At 39.9% G+C, this 22981-nt stretch overlaps 1 protein-coding gene across 3 annotated transcripts in view; it reads left to right on the top strand.

The window, feature by feature from the left end:
- spo11 (SPO11 initiator of meiotic double stranded breaks) overlaps positions 1–22981 on the top strand; it is a 100245-nt gene that overhangs the window by 64084 nt on the left and 13180 nt on the right. For all 3 annotated transcript variants that reach the window (XM_063015328.1, XM_063015327.1, XM_063015329.1), the window contains exons 6-8: positions 7686–7766; positions 16943–16979; positions 17066–17175. In XM_063015328.1, coding sequence (XP_062871398.1) covers positions 7686–7766; positions 16943–16979; positions 17066–17175 — 228 coding nt within the window. The remainder of the gene's footprint in view (positions 1–7685; positions 7767–16942; positions 16980–17065; positions 17176–22981) is intronic.

The following is a 22981-nucleotide window of genomic DNA, read 5'->3' as shown; positions in this document are numbered from 1 at the left end:
CTGTTGTGGCAGTTACTGAGAAGCTTTATGCAGCCAAACCAGCCAAACTGTCATCAGTCTTTATTCTTCTTGACCTCTCTGCAGCCTTCGACACATTGAATCACAGCATCCTCTTGTCTACTCTCTCCAATCTTGGAGTAACCGGTTCGGCATGGCAATGGATGGCCTCCTACCTGGAAGGGTGCTCTTACCAAGTGTCATGGAGGATCTATATCCCCTCCATGCACTCTCTCAACCGGTGTTCCTCAGGGCTCTCTACTTGGCCCACTTCTTTTCTCTATCTACACCCGCTCTCTGGGTAAGGTCATAGCCTCCCATGGCTTCTCTTACCACTCCTATGCATATGATACTCAGCTCATTCTGTCATTTCCTCCTTCAGACACACAAGTCTGCGAGATATCTCACAATGGATGTCAGCTCATCATCTAAAACTCAATCCCAGCAAGACAGAGCTGTTACATAATTCTGGAGATCAATCTCCAACCCAGGACCTAGTCATCTCTCTTGATGACTCCCAGATCAGACCATTTGATAATGTAAGAAGCCTTGGTGTTGTCCTGGATAACCAACATGTGTAGCCAACATGACAAGATCGTGCCGGTTCCTCCTATACAACATCAGGAAGACTCGACCATTTCTCTCCATGGAAGCTACTCAGATTCTGGTCCAGTCACTTGTAATCTCATGGTTGGACTACTGCAACTCCCTCCAGGCAGGTGCTCCCATGTCTACTACTAAAATCTTGCAGCTCATTCAAAATGCAGCTGCTCGCCTGTTTTTTAACCAACCTAAACACTGCCACATCACCCCACTGCTGCGTTCTCTTCGCTGGCTTCCTGTAGCTGCACGCATTCAATTTAAAACACTGATGCTCGCCTACAAAGCCAAAAATGGACCAGCCCTAAGCTACAGGGGTTGGACAATGAAACTGAAACACCTGTCATTTTAGTGTGGGAGGTTTCATGGCTAAATTGGACCAGTCTGGTGGCCAATCTTCATTAATTGCACATTGCACCAGTAAGAGCAGAGTGTGAAGGTTCAATTAGCAGGGTAAGAGCACAGTTTTGCTCAAAATATTGCAATGCACACAACATTATGGGTGACATACCAGAGTTCAAAAGAGGACAAATTGTTGGTGCACGTCTTGCTGGCGCATCTGTGACCAAGACAGCAAGTCTTTGTGATGTATCAAGAGCCACGATATCCAGGGTAATGTCAGCATACCACCAAGAAGGACAAACCACATCCAACAGGATTAACTGTGGACGCAAGAGGAAGCTGTCTGAAAGGGATGTTCGGGTGCTAACCCGGATTGTATCCAAAAAACATAAAACCACGGCTGCCCAAATCACGGCAGAATTAAATGTGCACCTCAACTCTCCTGTTTCCACCAGAACTGTCCGTCGGGAGCTCCACAGGGTCAATATACACGGCCGGGCTGCTATAGCCAAACCTTTGGTCACTCGTGCCAATGCCAAACGTCGGTTTCAATGGTGCAAGGAGCGCAAATCTTGGGCTGTGGACAATGTGAAACATGTATTGTTCTCTGATGAGTCCACCTTTACTGTTTTCCCCACATCCGGGAGAGTTACGGTGTGGAGAAGCCCCAAAGAAGCGTACCACCCAGACTGTTGCATGCCCAGAGTGAAGCATGGGGGTGGATCAGTGATGGTTTGGGCTGCCATATCATGGCATTCCCTTGGCCCAATACTTGTGCTAGATGGGCGCGTCACTGCCAAGGACTACCGAACCATTCTGGAGGACCATGTGCATCCAATGGTTCAAACATTGTATCCTGAAGGCGGTGCCGTGTATCAGGATGACAATGCACCAATACACACAGCAAGACTGGTGAAAGATTGGTTTGATGAACATGAAAGTGAAGTTGAACATCTCCCATGGCCTGCACAGTCACCAGATCTAAATATTATTGAGCCACTTTGGGGTGTTTTGGAGAAGCGAGTCAGGAAACGTTTTCCTCCACCAGCATCACGTAGTGACCTGGCCACTATCCTGCAAGAAGAATGGCTTAAAATCCCTCTGACCACTGTGCAGGACTTGTATATGTCATTTCCAAGACGAATTGACGCTGTATTGGCCGCAAAAGGAGGCCCTACACCATACTAATAAATTATTGTGGTCTAAAACCAGGTGTTTCAGTTTCATTGTCCAACCCCTGTACCTTCGTGGTCTAATCAAACCCGCTCTGTACCACGCAACCGCCGAGCTACTAGTCTTGCTCAACTTGATCCTCCACAAAGGACTAGAGGAAGACAAGCATCTGAGTCTCTTGATGTCTTTAAAAAACAATTAAAAACCCACCTTTTTACTAAGCACTTAAGCTGACTTGTACTTACTTACTAACACTTATTCATTTCTTGAAAAAAAAAAAGAAATGGTTCTAACAGGTTCTAACCCCAATCCAACCTCTCACACACCCTTTATTTAAACCACAGCTTTTTCCTCCACTATTCATTTTGTAATTTTACATATCATAATTCTCACTTATTATATATTATTATTATTATAATATTATTATTATTCGACAAATGCAACTATATTTACATAAATACATTAAGAAGTCCATTAAGAACTACATGATTAAATATTTGACATTTTAAATGTTCGTACAACAAGATTGATGTAAACGTTCTGCTTTCATGGCATTGTGACTAACGTCCTTTAACTGCGTCCTACGTCAGCGATGACGTAGCCACCAGGAACTACGCTTCTAACCACACATCTACAGGTGTAGTTGGAACTACATAACTTAACCACAGTAGTTGGGAACGTTCGTTGGAACTATGGTTTTGAGAAACATCTGTGTCGCATAACGATGTTTTGAACTATGCAACTTACCAACGTAGTTACCACAGTAGTTCAAACTATGGTTTCGGGAAACACTTGCATTGTTCCAACTATGTAAGTTGCTAACATAGTTAGCAACTACGCTTTTGGGAAACGCACCCCCTGATAAGAGCGTCTGCTAAATGCCAAAAATGTAAATGTAAATGTTAAGATTTCTTTACACTGAAACTAAGGTGCCTAGACCAAGCCCTGAAAAACAACCCCATAGCATTATCTCTCTTATACCGAACTTTACGGTTGGCACAATGCAGTCACACAGGAGAACTTTTATGACAGTATTCACTCTTATTGTATGGAAGATTGATGACCATCTGGAAAGTAACAACACAGGCAGGTCTGGCAGGCAGTACAGCACCTCACAAACTTCAAGGGCAGCCGTGGGACAAGTGAGGGCGACGCTACACTGGCCTCTGCCTCTTCTTTGAACCTCTTCTTTGCACGCTTCGAGGAGGAGCCGCAGGAAACAGCTATATCGCACCCAGAGGTCAGCAGTAACACCAATTTAACCTTCACCGTGAATGAGGGGATCGTGAGGCGCACGCTGAAGACCATCAATCCAAAGAAGGCAGCAGGCCCTGATGGTGTCTCCGGACGTGTGCTGAAGGACTGCGCAGATCAACTTGCCGGGATCCTTACGAGGTCTTTAACAGGTCACTTTCCCAGTCGACTATTTCATCCTGCCTAAAATCCTCAAGTATAGTCCCGCTGCCAAAGAAATCCCCTATCATCAGCCACAATGACTACCGGCCAGTTGCTCTTACCCTGGTGGTGATGAAGTGAAACTGGTTAGAAATCACATCCTATCATTCCTTCCATCCACCTTCGATCCGTACCAGTTCACATATAGGGCTGGCAGGTCTACGAAGGACGCAGTAGCCACTGCCCTTCATACAACGCTAAACCATCTGGAGCAGCAGGAAACCTAGGCTCCTCTTTGTGGATTATAGCTTGGCCTTTAACACCATCATCCCCCACAGACTGACGTGCAAACTGCTGGATCTGGGTTTGCCTTATCACACTTGCCTATGGATTAAAGATTTCCTGACGGGGCGCAGACAGAGGGTTAGAGTAGGACCAAAGAGTTGCCCAGGGCCAACCCCTTCCCCTCCAAAAACATAAATAAATTAATACATTAAACAACCTGTCAATAACGAACCCTAACACAAGAATCTATTTTATATAAGTTTCTTTCTACTCTTCTTTCTTGCAAAGTCATCCACTAATTCATCAAAATTAAGCTGTCTGACCAAATCTGATTCAATGGCCAGAAGTGACAGTGAGTTCAGGCGGTTTTGGCGCATCCTAATCCTGAATGAAATATGAAATATGGTAGCTTGCCTGGCAATTTGTAGGTCCCTAGAAAGTCAAGGAGCCATGGTAAATGACTTCTATGGAAGTCAAGGGCCCCATAGCAGGGGCCCTCGTGATCAAGGGCCCTCTAATTGTATGCCCTGCATATGCCCTGCATATGCATTTTGAGAGCCCCCTGGTAGGGGCTCTCATAACCAGGGCCCTCTAAAAATATGCCCCCCTCTTTCCTAGGACCCCTAATAGCCAGAAGTCGAAGTCAGAGCAGTGCCACAACGCCTCATCCATTTTCATAAGGGGCCCAAAAGCATGGCTAGGGCCCAAAAGCATGGCTAGGGCCCCCAAAAGCATGGCTAGGGCCCAAAAGTATGGCTAGGGGCCCCAAAAGCATGACTAGGGCCCCCAAGAGGCCCTGGGGTCAAAGTCCCTAATAGTCAGAGGATCCTTAAAATGGAGGGCCCTCGGAAATAAAAATATATTGTATCATAAATGTTGATAGGCATCGCAAAATGTTTTGGGCCAGGGCCCCCCCAAAATCATCGGGTGTTCTCTACCCACCCTGGAGGACCTACACAGGTCTCGTTGCATTCAAAGAGCTAACAAAATTGTAATGGACAAGTCTCACCCCGGCCACCATCTGTTTGAGTTGTTACCGTCAGGCAGATGGTATAGAACAATTAAAACAAGGACAAACCGGCTCAAAAATAGCTTTTACCCCACCGCAGTATGAACTCTAAATACTTCTATTTAAGGTGATTTCATTAAACACATGGAACTGTGCAATTTCACTAACATATGGGACTGTGCAATTTTCATTAAATACATGGGACTGTGCAATTTTTCGGGCAATGTTTAAATGTTTACAAAGGGTAATATGCAATTTTCCACCAGCTTGTTACTGACAGAAAGTCTGTTTTTGTGTGTTATTGTCATTATTGTTATTGTAAATTCTGTAAATTTTGTGAATGCAAATTTTTGGTATTTTGTAAATTCTAGTTTTTTAAATGTACTGTATTGTTTATAACACTAGAGAGTATTGCACCTTAATTTTGTTATACCTGGTATAATGACTATAAATATATTCTGATTCTGATTCTATTGGGGAGGAGTCTACCAGCATGGCACATCTTGACTTGTCAATTTTTGTTTCCTTGCAAAAGCACTCCAAATCTGTCATATTGTGTGAGTATTGTAACGTGATGGCAGCAGTTTAAGAGCTGCTCCACGGTAGGAGTCGTGTCCCTCTGTGTGGCCTATTTTGGCCTGTAGATAGGGCACAGAGGCACAGTAGCATTTGATTTTTCAGTCTCTTAATTAATCACCTGTGCCTTGTGTCCCTCTGTACTTTTTAGTTTGACTGGCAGATGGGGCATGGAGGCTCAGTTACGTGTGTGTTATCAATCTCTTTTGCCCATCACCTGTGCCTCACAAGTGCTGATACACTCCAGGTGGAAGTTCCTCTATAAATCACAGATTCTCCCTGTGATTCTCGTCAGCTCTTTTGTTTGAACACTTGCTGCTCTTTGAAGCTGTGATTGCAGATTGCTCGGTTTTCCACATGTCTGCAAAATTTTGAACAATGAATAGTGAATTGAATAGTGCAATATATCAATATTAAAGTCCCTAGTGAAAAAAAGTGTACTTAAATGTACGTAAAATATACTAAGATTTGTCTAAGTCAGGGGTGTCAAACTCACGGCCCGCGGGCCAGATCCGGCCCGCCACGTCATTTTATGTGGCCCGCGAAAGCTTAACCGACTGTATGATTGTTGTGATGGTTCGAGTCGTTACAGAGACACGCTTATAATTTAATGGGAGTCCTGCACCTTTAAATTCAACTGGCGACATCGTAGTCATGGCAACTAACTTTAACCTCTCTGAGTAGCCATGTGACTTTTACTGCAAAAGAACGCGAAGTAGCGTAGTCAGTAACGTAAACAGTAATAAATAAATACAGATAATTATCTTGCAATATAATACCAAAGCATCGTCTGTAAGTAGTGGCGTTTATATTCTCAGTTGTTAGTAAATGTTTAGTGAGTAAATCACAGCGCTTTAGTTACAAATTTACCGTAATTAAATACAATTGTTACTGTTACTATAGCAATTAGTATCTTTACACAAAATGCTAACTCGTTAGCGCTGTTTTACGTTTGGTTAAATCTCATATTGTACCAGATGTAACACTTGACTACAGCTGTATGCTTGTACTGTATTAAGTTCTTTATTGTTTTTATTGTTTGTATTTTTTTAATTTTGATGCACACAGTATATCACACAGCTGGCGAGCAAATAAAACCGACTGTATTCTGAAGAGAGCTGTCTGTCTGTCTGTCTAGCTGAGCAAGGGGGATAAACTATTAGTGAGGGCAGAATGATTGTCTTAAAAATACACTGTAAAATCCTAAACAAACTGAATCTTTCAAAATGCATGCTGATTTTGTGACCTCCAAAGTGACACAGCCCGCCAGTAGATGATGTTACACATATTTACACATGATCCTAAAATGTACAAGAAGATAATTAAGAAAATTAAGCATAAGGAGGAAATTTAATGAAAGTGAAAACAAGTTTGTGCTTCAGGAAGAGAAACCGGTGCGTCTCTTGTGTTATGAGTATACTTAGACCAGGGGTGTCAAACTCATTTTCACCGAGGGCCACATCAGCGTTATTGTGGCCCTCAAAGGGCCGATTGTAACGTATCCTGCTGTGATTGCAGTCTGTTGTTTTTCTTGGAGGCTGAATTCTGCATTTATATTGTCCTACTTTACCACAGACACAGCCTCATAACACAAGAGACGCACCGGTTTCTCTTCCTGAAGCACAAAAATTCTCAAAGAGTATGTTTTAATAACCTAATTAGCATTAACCTAAATGATCCAGATAGAAGCAACCTTAAATTCAGATTAAAATAACTGTTTAATTAATTTTGTCTAATGGAAACCTGAATTACTCCTAATAAGTTTAGGTTTAAATGAAGCAACTGCTCTCAAAAACAATTATATACATAAGCCATGTCTGAATAGTCATGGCATATGACAAAGACATAGACCTTACTGTAAAAATTACCCAATTGAATTGGTTGTTGCTGATGTGGCTAAGCAGTCTTTAACAGATAAAAAATGTTTAAACTATTTACTGCCCCCTTGATCCCTATTTTGAGTTTCTTAGAGAATTTGCTGAATTGCTGGGTCCTCTCAAGGTTTCTTCCTTTCTTACTTGCCACAGTTGCCCATGATTTGCTCATCAGAATTTTTTGGTCTTGAAATTATGTATTTGCTTTGAGACAATGTCAGTTGTAAAAAGCGTTATACAAATATAAAAGTTAATAATAATTAAAGCTGACTCAAGGAATAACTATATGTGGCTGGTAGTCAGGCTACTCATTAATGTAATTAACAACAATTTCTTAACTAATTTGCATTTAAAATCTATCTGCTACAATGTCATATGCATATAAAAAATCTTTTTATAATTAAAACAATTGTGAATATGTGTGTGTTTTACAGCTTGCTACTACTAAAGGATTAATCATCGGTGATTTGTGTTACTTAGAGGAGGATGGGACGAGGGTTGACTGTAGCTTCACTGTAAGTATGAACTATTGGTAAATTACACGTTTATGAACACAATTACAATTAGAAATGCTTTTGTTTGAATTTTTTAACCTCTGTGGCCTGTCTAATCAGATTAAACTATTCTTCCTAAGCACATTTCACACCCCACTGACACCTCACCCTTTAGAGCTCTGAATTTTAGAGCATGGTATATATTACTGGGATTTACAGGATGGGCATGCTGCCTGAATTTTATTTATATACAGTTAAAATTGGTGGATATGTTTTGTAAATGTCATTTTTGATTTCTTTTTTGTACAATGTCCAGCACTGATAAAAACAGAAAGCGTTAAATTGTATCTGGCATGTGGTGAAGTAAAAAAAAAAAAAAAAAACAGTACAACAATATTTATTATTGTTAATAATAACAATAAAAATATAAGCAAATATATGTATATTCCAAATTTACTGCCTGTTTAATTATTTTTTTAAAGTTAAGGCATGGGCATTTTTTTTTTTTATGCTAGTAACAATCTGGATGGTGCTTTTTTTGGCCCAAAGAACAAGACGTTTTTTGAAGATTATTTTTCAGAACACTGTAAATGTTTGACTCATCTCACCACAAAACACATTTACATTGTTTATCAGTCTATTTCAGAATGGACACTGTAAATCAGTCTGTAACTGACTACCCTTCTCTTGAGAACATATACATTGCATCCGGAAAGTATTCACAGCGCTTCACTTTTTCCACATTTTGTTATGTTACAGCCTTGTTCCAAAATGGATTAAAAAAAAAAATTCTTCGAAATTCTACACACAATACCCCATGATGACAAAGTGAAGAATGTTTGTTTGAGATTTTTGCAAATTTATTAAAAATAAAACACAAAAATATAACATGTACAGTGTATCACAAAAGTGAGTACACCCCTCACATTTCTGCAAATATTTCATTATATCTTTTCATGGGACAACACTATAGACATGAAACTTGGATATAACTTAGAGTAGTCAGTGTACAACTTGTATAGCAGTGTAGATTTACTGTCTTCTGAAAATAACTCAACACACAGCCATTAATGTCTAAATAGCTGGCAACATAAGTGAGTACACCCCACAGTGAACATGTCCAAATTGTGCCCAAAGTGTCAATATTTTGTGTGACCACCATTATTATCCAGCACTGCCTTAACCCTCCTGGGCATGGAATTCACCAGAGCTGCACAGGTTGCTACTGGAATCCTCTTCCACTCCTCCATGATGACATCACGGAGCTGGTGGATGTTAGACACCTTGAACTCCTCCACCTTCCACTTGAGGATGCGCCACAGGTGCTCAATTGGGTTTAGTCCATCACCTTTACCTTCAGCTTCCTCAGCAAGGCAGTTGTCATCTTGGAGGTTGTGTTTGGGGTCGTTATCCTGTTGGAAAACTGCCATGAGGCCCAGTTTTCGAAGGGAGGGGATCATGCTCTGTTTCAGAATGTCACAGTACATGTTGGAATTCATGTTTCCCTCAATGAACTGCAGCTCCCCAGTGCCAGCAACACTCATGCAGCCCAAGACCATGATGCTACCACCACCATGCTTGACTGTAGGCAAGATACAGTTGTCTTGGTACTTCTCACCAGGGCGCCGCCACACATGCTGGACACCATCTGAGCCAAACAAGTTTATCTTGGTCTCGTCAGACCACAGGGCATTCCAGTAATCCATGTTCTTGGACTGCTTGTCTTCAGAAAACTGTTTGCGGGCTTTCTTGTGCGTCAGCTTCCTTCTGGGATGACGACCATGCAGACCGAGTTGATGCAGTGTGCGGCGTATGGTCTGAGCACTGACAGGCTGACCTCCCACGTCTTCAACCTCTGCAGCAATGCTGGCAGCACTCATGTGTCTATTTTTTAAAGCCAACCTCTGGATATGACGCCAAACACGTGGACTCAACTTCTTTGGTCGACCCTGGCGAAGCCTGTTCCGAGTGGAACCTGTCCTGGAAAACCGCTGTATGACCTTGGCCACCATGCTGTAGCTCAGTTTCAGGGTGTTAGCAATCTTCTTATAGGCTAGGCCATCTTTGTGGAGAGCAACAATTCTATTTCTCACATCCTCAGAGAGTTCTTTGCCATGAGGTGCCATGTTGAATATCCAGTGGCCATTATGAGAGATTTGTACCCAAAACACCAGATTTAACAGCCCTGCTCCCCATGTACACCTGGGACCTTGACACATGACACCAGGGAGGGACAACGACACATTTGGGCACAATTTGGACATGTTCACTGTGGGGTGTACTCACTTATGTTGCCAGCTATTTAGACATTAATGGCTGTGTGTTGAGTTATTTTCAGAAGACAGTAAATCTACACTGCTATACAAGTTGTACACTGACTACTCTAAGTTATATCCAAGTTTCATGTCTATAGTGTTGTCCCATGAAAAGATATAATGAAATATTTGCAGAAATGTGAGGGGTGTACTCACTTTTGTGATACACTGTACATGTATTCACAGCCTTTGCTCAATACTTTGTTAAAGCACCTTTGCCAGCAATTACAGCCTCAAGTCTTTTTGAGTATGATGCTACAAGCTTGGCACACCTATTTTTGGGCAGTTTCTACCATTCTTCTTTGCAGAACCTCTCAAGCTCCATTAGGTTGGATGGGGAGCGTCAGTGCACAGCCATTTTCAGATCTCTCAAGAGATGCTCAATCAGGTTCAAGTCTGGGCTCTGGCTGGGCCACTCAAGGACGTTCACAGACTTTCACCGAAGCCACTCTTTTGTTCTCTTGGCTGTGTGCTTCTGGTTGTTGGCATGTTGGAAGGTAAAAAAGTCTAAGGTCCAGAGCGCTCTAGAGCAGGTTTTCTTCAAGGATCTTGGTGTACTTCATGCATTCATCTTTCCCTCAATCAGGACTAGTTGCCCTGGTCCCGCTGCTGAAAAACATCCCCACATCATGATGCTGCCACCGCCATGATGCTTCACTGTAGGGATGGCATTAGCCAGGTGATGAGTGGTGCCTGGTTTCTTCCAGACGTGACGCTTGGTATTCAGGCCAAAGAGTTAAATTTTGGTTTCATCAGACCAGAGAATCTTGTTTTCATGTGCCTTTTACTAAGAAGTGGCTTCTGTTTGGCCACTCTACCATAAAGGCGTGATTTGTGGAGTGCTGCCTGGATGGTTGATCTTCTGATAGGTTCTCCCATCTTCACAAGGACACGCTGGAGCTCTGTCAGAGTGACCTCTGGGTTTCTGCTCACCTCCCTGGCCAAGGCCCGTCTTCCCTGATTGCTCAGATTGGCCTGGCGGCCAGCTCTAGGAAGATTTTTGGTGGTTCCAAACTTCTTCCATTTACGGATGATGGAGGGATGCTCCTTGGGACCTTCAGTGCTGCAGAAATTTTTCCCCAGATCCCCTGTACTCTTCCCCAGATCTGTGCCTCGATACAATCCTGTCTCGGAGGATTCCTTGAACTTCATGGCTTGGTTTGTGTTCTGACATGCACTGTCTACTATGGGACCTTATATAAACAGATGTGTGCCTTTCCAAATCATGTCCAATCAACTGAATGTACCACAGGTGGACTCCAATCAAGTTGTAGAAACATCTAAAGGATGATCAGTGGAAACAGGATGCACCTGAGTTCAATTTTGAGTGTCATGGCTGTAAATAAATTTACAAAAATCTTAAACAAAGGGAAAAATGACATTAATCCATTTTGGAATAAGGCTGTAACATAACAAAATGTGGAAAAAGTGAAGCGCTGTCAATAGTTTTCAGATGGACTGTATGTAACAGGGCATTTAAAAAGAGCTATGAACATCTGTAATGATTCTTGTCATCAGTGTAATAAACTGTTTTATTTAACATGACCAGGGTGGCGTATTAGGTCTATCTATTTATAGACAAAGACTGAAGGAAAGGCTTTTACCACAAAGCTATCAACCTTACAAACCAGTCAACCTTTAGTCAATACAATTACATCAGCTATGCACAGTCATTTTTATTGTATTTTATCACAATACACAGACTAAACTACTAATACTACCTAAACTACTTGAGATCTCTTTATTTACTATATGTATGTATGTAGGCATGAATGTATGTTATGTAAAAAAAGTATCTGTCTCTCGCTCAATTTCTTCTATTTTTGCTAATTTGTCATATTTAAATGTTTTAGATTTTCTAACCAATTTTAATTTAAGATCTAAATATAAGATAAAGGCAAATACAAAAGTTAACACAAATTGCATCTTTTAAGTGATCATCTTTTTGAAGATAAAGATTTATTCTAAAGCTATCACTTATGTGAAAAAGTCATTCTTTTTTATTATACTTGGGTTTACTTGGTAATATTAAAAGTAGTTAAATGATCTGAAACATGCATAAGACATATGCAAAAATAAAGCTATGTATGTATGTTAGGGGCAGTGGTAGCCAAGTGGGTAGAGCTTTGGGTTGAAAGGTTGAGAGTTTGAATCCCAGCTCTGGGATTCTGGAAATGATGGCTGAATTTAGAGGGCATGTGTCAGGACTGTGCCTTTGTCTTTCAGACTGACAGTAAAACTTTCAGGCTGTTGGCAAGATTTAATTTCTGCCTGTATGTGGGAATCCGATGGATGATGACATAATGATATGCACTGTTAAATGTAGTGTAACAGTGATCTAGTATTATCCTCTCTTGTCTGGCATTATATTTGCTGGCTGTATTTAGGAAGTTTGTTACTGAGGTTTCCTTTAATAAATTATTATAAAAGAGTCAGGGTTTGTCTGTTCTACTCAAAATATCTGGTTGACGATTCTGCACACAATTCTGCTTCATGCACATCCGCCTCTGGTGTAATGTAAACACAGACCAAAATGAATGAAGCAAATTCAGTGGAGGAATAGAAGGGTATACAATGATTACATTTTCCAGCAATAGTACTACAGAATCACTGTGACATAATTACACAATTCACTGTTGATATAAAACAGATTCCTCCACCTTTGTTTTGCCTGAGAGTACTGTCTCGATCTGCTCTGAACAGCTGTACGTCTGCCAGCTTCAGCACAGAATCTGGTACTAATTCACACAGCCAAGTTTCAGTAAAAGACAAAACAAAAAATGAAGAAAAGTCTCTGTTTTTTCTTACCAGTAGCTGAAGTTCATCTGATTTGTTATACAGTAAACACACATAAAAGGAAACATTCCCAGTAGTGGACTGTGCAATCTTGTTTGCAAATGCGGAATGCTCCAAGCCTCAGCGTAGTGTATCATAGTGTCTTAGCCAGTCTAAGTTTCTGAGAGTTTAATTTGGGCATGTTGATGACAGCGGACTGTAAGCCTGTCTCTAAACTGCAGCATCATCTTTTTGGTATTCCTGTGCTGTCCCCTGTTTTTCTGTAGCGGGTTACGGACCTTATATTTTGTATTGTTATTTCCCTTGTTACTTTGTATTCATTAATTGGCCATTTTCCTTTCTAAATTTCCCCTATTTAGTTTGTGGTTATTAAGACAAAGTATTATTCTGCCTTGGATTGGAGATCTGCACATTGGGTTCTACCATTTTTGTGTTTTTTTTTCTCTCTAGCGAGCTGCATCCACCCTTTTCTATTACAAAAAAGAAATGCGTCAATTTTAGAGGACATTGATATGTCATTAACAACCCTTATTAATATCGTTTCAGTACTATGATTAAGTCTTATTCCTGACTAAAACTTGTATGTATGAATATGGTTCATAATTACTAGGAAAGTGTTTTTGTCTAAAATGTTAAATACAAAAGGAAGATTTGAATTTGCCTATAATTTAGGAAACACATATGGATCAAAATTAGGTTTTCTAATCAAAAGTTTAACAACTGCATATTTAAAAGATTTATGTACAGTGTATCACAACAGTGAGTACACCCCTCACATTTCTGCAAATATTTCATTATATCTTTTCATGGGACAACACTATAGACATGAAACTTGGATATAACTTAGAGTAGTCAGTGTACAGCTTGTATAGCAGTGTAGATTTACTGTCTTCTGAAAATAACTCAACACACAGCCATTAATGTCTAAATAGCTGGCAACATAAGTGAGTACACCCCACAGTGAACATGTCCAAATTGTGCCCAAATGTGTCGTTGTCCCTCCCTGGTGTCATGTGTCAAGGTCCCAGGTGTAAATGGGGAGCAGGGCTGTTAAATTTGGTGTTTTGGGTACAATTCTCTCATACTGGCCACTGGATATTCAACATGGCACCTCATGGCAAAGAACTCTCTGAGGATGTGAGAAATAGAATTGTTGCTCTCCACAAAGATGGCCTGGGCTATAAGAAGATTGCTAACACCCTGAAACTGAGCTACAGCATGGTGGCCAAGGTCATACAGCGGTTTTCCAGGACAGGTTCCACTCGGAACAGGCTTCGCCAGGGTCGACCAAAGAAGTTGAGTCCACGTGTTCGGCGTCATATCCAGAGGTTGGCTTTAAAAAATAGACACATGAGTGCTGCCAGCATTGCTGCAGAGGTTGAAGACGTGGGAGGTCAGCGTGTCAGTGCTCAGACCATACGCCGCACACTGCATCAACTCGGTCTGCATGGTCGTCATCCCAGAAGGAAGCTGACGCACAAGAAAGCCCGCAAACAGTTTGCTGAAGACAAGCAGTCCAAGAACATGGATTACTGGAATGCCCTTTGGTCTGACGAGACCAAGATAAACTTGTTTGGCTCAGATGGTGTCCAGCATGTGTGGCGGTGCCCTGGTGAGAAGTACCAAGACAACTGTATCTTGCCTACAGTCAAGCATGGTGGTGGTAGCATCATGGTCTTGGGCTGCATGAGTGTTGCTGGCACTGGGGAGCTGCAGTTCATTGAGGGAAACATGAATTCCAACATGTACTGTGACATTCTGAAACAGAGCATGATCCCCTCCCTTCGAAAACCCAATTAAGCACCTGTGGCGCATCCTCAAGTGGAAGGTGGAGGAGTTCAAGGTGTCTAACATCCACCAGCTCCGTGATGTCATCATGGAGGAGTGGAAGAGGATTCCAGTAGCAACCTGTGCAGCTCTGGTGAATTCCATGCCCAGGAGGGTTAAGGCAGTGCTGGATAATAATGGTGGTCACACAAAATAATGACACTTTGGGCACAATTTGGACATGTTCACTGTGGGGTGTACTCACTTATGTTGCCAGCAATTTAGACATTAATGGCTGTGTGTTGAGTTATTTTCAGAAGACAGTAAATCTACACTGCTATACAAGTTGTACACTGACTACTCTAAGTTATATCCAAGTTTTATTTCTATAGTGTTGTCCCATGAAAAGATATAATAAAATATTTGCAGAAATGTGAGGGGTGTACTCACTTTTGTGATACACTGTACATTCTCAATGTATTTTAGAATGCAAGGGTTCTTTGATAGCAAGGCGTAATTCTTTATGTAATCGTGTAGGAGTAGAGGTAAAGTTTAAATGACAATGACTTTGATGATTAAATCAAGTTTTGGAGATTGTATGAAAGAAAATTAATTTGATAACATTGCTGGATAAGCAGCTATTAACAATAGTGCTTGTTTGCACTCTCTCAGATGGCATTTTTCCATGCTATATGATACAGTGTTTTACCATTAACAATTTAATTTTCAGGTTGTTTGTTTAAGAGCATGTATGTGGTCATTTTACCATAAAGCAAGCCTTTTCTCTCCAGTAATTTTAATTATAACAGATGCAACATTACCTAAGGTTGTGTACATTGCAGACTTGGTGTTCAAGTGATTTGAGCTCTAATGGTGGCTATTAATTCTGGTAGGTTATTTATAGCCAAACTGCAGTAGCAAATGTATTAGTGTGCTTGAATTTAGAGTTATGTGGTAGAAAAATTATCCTAGTTACGCAATGTAACAAGCCCACCTGTCATGGAGATTGGCAGCATGACTTACAGAATCACATTCTTTTGCTTTCCGGTTTTAGTCGGCAGATGGTTCATGGAGACACACAATTTACATGTCAGTTACTCTTAAGCATTAATTTGCTCCGGGTGAGGATGTTTCTATATATTATGTTGTCTTTCTCACAGACCTTGCCAGCTCCTCTGCATGCCATCTGCTCTTTCTCTGGGTCTGTGTTGCCAGGCTTGGTCTGGCCCATTTTTTTGCTGGTGTGAGATGGCAGCATATTTTCTTTTTTTCTTGGGAAAAGGTCATGGCCAAGGTCATGGCACTTTCAGGCCTCGTGATGGCCAAGGTCATGGCACTTTCAGGCCTCGTGACGGAACTGCCATAAGAGAGCAAATTGCCTCAGGGCTGTGATATTAATCAACAGATCGACAGTCTTGCACATGCATGCCACTATTTTGTTTTTTAACACGACACAAGATTTGTCTATTATTGTAAAGTTTGCTGCAATGTTTAAAAAACTTTTTGCTCTCTGAGCCTGACAGATGTTTGGCTCATTTAAGGGTTTATGTGTCCCTTAACAAAAAAGTTATGATTAAGAAAATGATGAAGAGTAAGATATCATAAATATGATGATTGATTTACAAACCCTTCTGGCTTAGGGGTCACTGGAGATATAACTTGATTTATATATTTTATGTATTCATGAAAGCTAAGGTTTTTAAATAAGTGAATGAATAAATGTTCCATAATGCTAATGTTTAGATACTTTTTGATTAATAACTTTAATATTGACATGATTTTTACAATCTTTTAATATTTAGAGTTCAGTGTAATTACTTTTTATTGACTTGATTATTTTTATGTTCTCAAGCTTTGTGGTGTTTGCTTATAAAAATATTTGATTCAGTTTTAACTGTTTAAGAAAGTAGTGTTTAACTGCTAATAAATTATATGTTAAAACATTTATCTCATTTAAGAGTTTAGGAATGATGGAAAAATAATTATTTTATCATTTACCTGCCATTGGGGTTTATATGTGCATCATTTTTTCAATTACACTGTCACTTAAGGGTAAAAAGATCTATTTTTTCATTTTATAAGAACTCCATAACCATTAACCTGTGAATTTATCTCCACCCTTAAGCTTTGAACCATCCTCAGTACTTTTAGCCCAACTGTCAGGGCAACTTGAAAATCTCACTGTAGGTCTCTCCCTTATATAATTGTTTGGTCATGCCATATTTTACATATATTTGTATGAATGTGGTGACTGTACGTGTTATGATTTGTGTTTGTTTAAATGAATACTGATTTTAAATAATGCATGTTTGCCAACAGGCAGTCCCTGTATGCTCGAATGTCCGCGGGATAATAAGTATCCTTTTTGTTTAATTTTAGTTTACAATTAATAATCATTATGTGCAAGTCTGCAATTTTCATGTTTTCTTAAACAGTGATGAGGTGTTACATCATCTGCAAAATTTGTTCTGGTCATTGAAAAAGATGCCACCTTTCAGAGACTTTTGGATGATGATTTTTGCACACGATTCTACCCATGTATCATGATAACTGTAAGTATTTCTGTGAAAGATTAAAGTATGTTTATGTTTGTGAAAAAAGTAAGTTGTACGTATAAGGATTGTGGTGTTATAAAGTAACAAACACTTACTGATTTCCTCTGCTATTGCATAATTTGCCCACTTATCACACATTAAAAACATTAAAAAGTGGTTTCACGTTAAAAGGTAGTTTCTCAAGAACTTACTATTTTGTATTTTAGCTGTGAATTTGAATTTCAAGAAAATTAGATTACCTGGAATTTTGTTTTGTACAAACTTGTTATTTAGACCCTGATAAAATAAAACCCAGCAACTTAACTACATTTCCTATTGTTTCAGTAAAATTTATTTCTTATTGACTCAAATAAATTACACTTTTTTTTGGCTGATTGTGTTTGGAATCATGTAGTTGATCATGTAGTTAACTCTGAGTAAGACTTACTTTTTAATGTACATTATTGTATAATTTGTTTTTATTTAAAGTATGAAATTAAGGAAAATAATGTTGCTTAGCTTGTTGAAAATGTAGTTTCATAAAAACTACTACCATATGCAATTTTGCCTATTGCATTTGAATAGTGGATGGTCAAGATATATTTTCATTTCAGTTTGTTGACTTTGATTTGCTGATAAAATAGTTTGATACAATTGAAATAAATTTCTAAGTACTTTGTTTACTATTTAATGAGTGGTACAATAAAACTAAGGTAAGAGTGGGCAGCCCAGTCTGATCCCTTTGTGTGGTGTAGGGCTTTGTTTGACTGAGTAATTAATTACCTGAGCATTTAAACTTTTTCACAAATAAACTTTTTGTTTCCAACTTTAAATACATTTGTCATAACATATTATGCCAACAAAGTATGCTCAGGTGCTCCCTGTGATTTAGGGTGATACACACTGGAAACTTGGTGAGGAATGGTAAGCTCTTTCATAACCTGAGCAAATAATCGAGACATTAAGTTGGAACCTTGTCCGATTGAATCATTGTTGGTAATCTGAATGTAGTGCAAAATTTGATCAGAGCTTTGACAATCACACATAAGCATAGGCTCTGAATACAGATTGCTTCGGGAATCTGGTAGCAGCACACACAGAAGTAAAAAGATAACTTTTTCTTGATCTTGTTCTTGGCAAAGGACCCACACAATCAATTAAGATGCATTTAAATGGTTAATTCATAACCTGAATCAGCCGTAGTGAGGCTTAATTACTCAGTTTTGTTCACCTACCAGCTGATGTGTGGCAAGTGCAGCCATACGTTGCCTTATCCTATTTAGGTGTAGGCTGCCAAAAATAATGAAGAGTGAATTGATATGTACTTCTGTGTATTTCTGTACACCTAAATGTCCTAAACAGGAATGGTCAAGTAGGCTTTATTTCACCTGACAAAGAAGTTTAAGAACTGTGTTCATATAATTAATTGTATTCACTTTCTTAATGGTTTGCACCCGCTCATTTTTTTTCAAAGCACGACAATCCGCAATTAAGTGAGCAGGCTCATGACAATAAAAACACAACCTTAATTTTTTTTTTTAGCCTTTAAAATGTTTGACTTCACACGCAATACACCCATTTGAGTAAAAAGCTCAGAAATATTAGTCTTATATGATTTAGATTAGGTTAACCATCAAGAGTGAAAGCCTTGTGAGTGCCTGATTGATCAGTGCAGTCAATTGTGCAGTTTGAGCAGATTTTAATGAAATGTGCCTCCCAAATGAAGTTTCGCAGAGAGAATACTGAAAAGCCACAGTAGTTGACAAAATGGTAGAACCATGTTTAAATGGTACAGGTGATAGATCAAGTCTAAAGATGCAAATGATCTATGATCTTCTTCAGAGATATGGAATGGCTAGTCTTACCTTTGGCAGGCCCAGTGCCGGAGCTGAACATTATTTATTTATTAGGATTTTAAAGTCATGTTTTACACACTTTGGTTAGTCATGACAGAAACGGTAGTTACTCGTCACACAAGATTCATCAGTTCACAAGTTTAATGTCAAACACAGTCATGAACAATTTTGTATCTCCAGTTTACCTCACTTGCATGTCTTTGAACTGTGGGAGGAAACCGGAGCTCCAGGAGGAAACCCACGCAGACACAAGGAGAACATGCAAACTCCACACAGAAAGGACCGCCCCACCTGGGGAACCTATGACCTTTGTGCTGTAAGGCACCGGAGCTAAAAAAAGAGCAGTATTTAGATACTGGAATGGCAGTCGCATCCATGTGTGTGCTGCTTGCTGAGAGTGAGGACACACAATACAGTATCTTGTCATTGTGAGAGCAGTCAGGGACCCATTGTCTGCAGTAGTTGCCAGGAAGCTTAGCATCGCTTTAAATAGAAGTTGTCGGGGGAAGGTGGGTGAGTGGTATTTGCATTGCTACATGAGGTTGCTGTGTTAGTGTAGATCTCAGGTATATGTGTACGCTTTATACATAAGTGCTTAATTAGGTTCACTGATGGATGTTTGTATTGTAGTTAGCAGACAACGTTTGTGCTTTCTGTTCTCTACTGTGGGCAGATGGTAGACTTTTTGTTTAGTTTGCTTCTTTTAATCGCTAATCGTTTTATGCCGTCTATTTGTCTTATTGCAGAAAGTGCGACACAAGACTGACTCCTGTGGTTTTGCTTTTACCTTGGTGTTTTACTTTTACCATTGTGTTTTGTTTCTACATTCATTTTTGTTTTGTTTCTATGACTTTTCAACCTCCGTGTGTGTTGATGTGTTAATTTTATTCATTTATTTGCTGTGTTGTAGTTGTTTGTATTTTAGCATAAGTTAGTTTTTCTTTGAGAATCAGTGTTATTTACTTCACCTGTCAGTGGTCATAATGTTATGCCTAGTCGGTGTATTTCTTAACTGTTCTTTTTTCTTTTCCGATTGTATAATTAAGGCCTATATTTTTTATGTTATTTTATGTGTAGTATTGTTAGGTAGGCTGAGGTAATACGGTGGGGAGGTTGGCCGCCGTCATGGTTTTCACGTGTCTGCTAAATAAATGCTTAGCACTTCTTGCGTATGTATGTATGAGTGTGGTGCTCATGTGTATGTGATCTTTTGACATCATCTCTTTGTTGGATTGGTGAGTTTCCCTATTGATAAATTATCGACTGAGATAGCTGTTATTTTTTTTGCTTCCTTTCTTTTTTCCTGTTTGATTTCTTTGAGTTTTTCTATGTTATTGGTTAATTACACCAGTAAAAGTAGATAACGATTGTATTTTTGGGTTGAAATTGTAATCGTTTGCTCTGTGCTGTTTTATTTGCTATTATATATATACAGTATATATATATATATATATATATATATATATATACAGTGTATCACAAAAGTGAGTACACCCCTCACATTTCTGCAAATATTTCATTATATCTTTTCATGGGACAACACTATAGACTTGAAACTTGGATATAACTTAGAGTAGTCAGTGTACAGCTTGTATAGCAGTGTAGATTTACTGTCTTCTGAAAATAACTCAACACACAGCCATTAATGTCTAAATAGCTGGCAACATAAGTGAGTACACCCCACAGTGAACACGTCCAAATTGTGCCCAAATGTGTCGTTGTCCCTCCCTGGTGTCATGTGTCAAGGTCCCAGGTGTAAATGGGGAGCAGGGCTGTTAAATTTGGTGTTTTGGGTACAATTCTCTCATACTGGCCACTGGATATTCAACATGGCACCTCATGGCAAAGAACTCTCTGAGGATGTGAGAAATAGAATTGTTGCTCTCCACAAAGATGGCCTGGGCTATAAGAAGATTGCTAACACCCTGAAACTGAGCTACAGCATGGTGGCCAAGGTCATACAGCGGTTCCACTCGGAACAGGCTTCGCCAGGGTCGACCAAAGAAGTTGAGTCCACGTTTTCGGCGTCATATCCAGAGGTTGGCTTTAAATAATAGACACATGAGTGCTGCCAGCATTGCTGCAGAGGTTGAAGACGTGGGAGGTCAGCCTGTCAGTGCTCAGACCATACGCCGCACACTGCATCAACTCGGTCTGCATGGTCGTCATCCCAGAAGGAAGCTGACGCACAAGAAAGCCCGCAAACAGTTTGCTGAAGACAAGCAGTCCAAGAACATGGATTACTGGAATGCCCTTTGGTCTGACGAGACCAAGATAAACTTGTTTGGCTCAGATGGTGTCCAGCATGTGTGGCGGCGCCCTGGTGAGAAGTACCAAGACAACTGTATCTTGCCTACAGTCAAGCATGGTGGTGGTAGCATCATGGTCTTGGGCTGCATGAGTGTTGCTGGCACTGGAGAGCTGCAGTTCATTGAGGGAAACATGAATTCCAACATGTACTGTGACATTCTGAAACAGAGCATGATCCCCTCCCTTCGAAAACTGGGCCTCATGGCAGTTTTCCAACAGGATAACGACCCCAAACACAACCTCCAAGATGACAACTGCCTTGCTGAGGAAGCTGAAGGTAAAGGTGATGGACTAAACCCAATTGAGCACCTGTGGCGCATCCTCAAGTGGAAGGTGGAGGAGTTCAAGGTGTCTAACATCCACCAGCTCCGTGATGTCATCATGGAGGAGTGGAAGAGGATTCCAGTAGCAAACTGTGCAGCTCTGGTGAATTCCATGCCCAGGAGGGTTAAGGCAGTGCTGGATAATAATGGTGGTCACACAAAATATTGACACTTTGGGCACAATTTGGACATGTTCACTGTGGGGTGTACTCACTTATGTTGCCAGCCATTTAGACATTAATGGCTGTGTGTTGAGTTATTTTCAGAAGACAGTAAATCTACACTGCTATACAAGTTGTACACTGACTAAGTTATATCCAAGTTTTATTTCTATAGTGTTGTCCCATGAAAAGATATAATAAAATATTTGCAGAAATGTGAGGGGTGTACTCACTTTTGTGATACACTGTGTGTATATATATATATATATATATATATATATATATACAACCCCAAATCAGAAAAAGTTGGGACAGCATGCAAAATGCAAATAATGAAAACCCCACAAAGTTTCTTACTTTTACTTCATTGCAGACAGTATGAACCTGAGATATTTAATGTTTTGTATGGTCAACTTCATTAATAAACATTCATTCCTGCATTTCAGGCATGCAACACATTGCAAAAAAGTCGGGACAGTAAAGCATTTACCATTTTGTAATGTTGCCATTCCTTTTCACCACACTTAAAAGACATTTTGGCACCAAAGATACCAAGCGATTTAGTGTTTCAGGTTTTATTTTGTCCATTCTTTCTGCAAACACATCTTAAGATGTGCAACAGTACGGGGTTGTCGTTGTCGGACATTCACATTCTGTTATGGACAGGTCAGGACTGCAGGCAGGCCAGTCCAGTACCCGTACCCTCTTCTTCCGCAGCCATGCCTTTGTATTGTGTGCAGCATGTAGTTTCCTTGAAACATTTAATGATGTTATGCACTGTAGAGGGAGAAATATGCAAATCCCTTCCAATCTTTCTTTGAGATACATTGTTTTTAAACTTTTCAATAATTTTTTCACACATTTGTTGACAAACTGGAGATCCTCTGGCCATCTTTGCTCATCAAATACTCAGCCTTTCCTAGATGCTGCTTTTGTACCAGACCATGATTTCAATTACCTGTTGACATCACCTGTTTGGAATCACATCATTATTTAGTTTTTTTCACCTCATTAATAGCCCTAAATTTAATGTGTTGCAGGCCTGAAATGCAGGAATGGAGGTATATTAACAAAGGAAATGAAGTTGAGCAGACAAAACATGAAAAATCTTGGGTTCAAACTGTCTGCAATCAAATAAAAGTTAAAGTAAATGTAAGGAACACTGCATTTTTAT

Source organism: Trichomycterus rosablanca, chromosome 19 (genome assembly GCF_030014385.1).
Source record: "Trichomycterus rosablanca isolate fTriRos1 chromosome 19, fTriRos1.hap1, whole genome shotgun sequence".
NCBI lineage: Eukaryota > Metazoa > Chordata > Actinopteri > Siluriformes > Trichomycteridae > Trichomycterus > Trichomycterus rosablanca.
The sequence above is the reverse complement of the archived record's forward strand: the minus strand, read 5'-3'. Positions and strand labels throughout refer to the sequence as shown.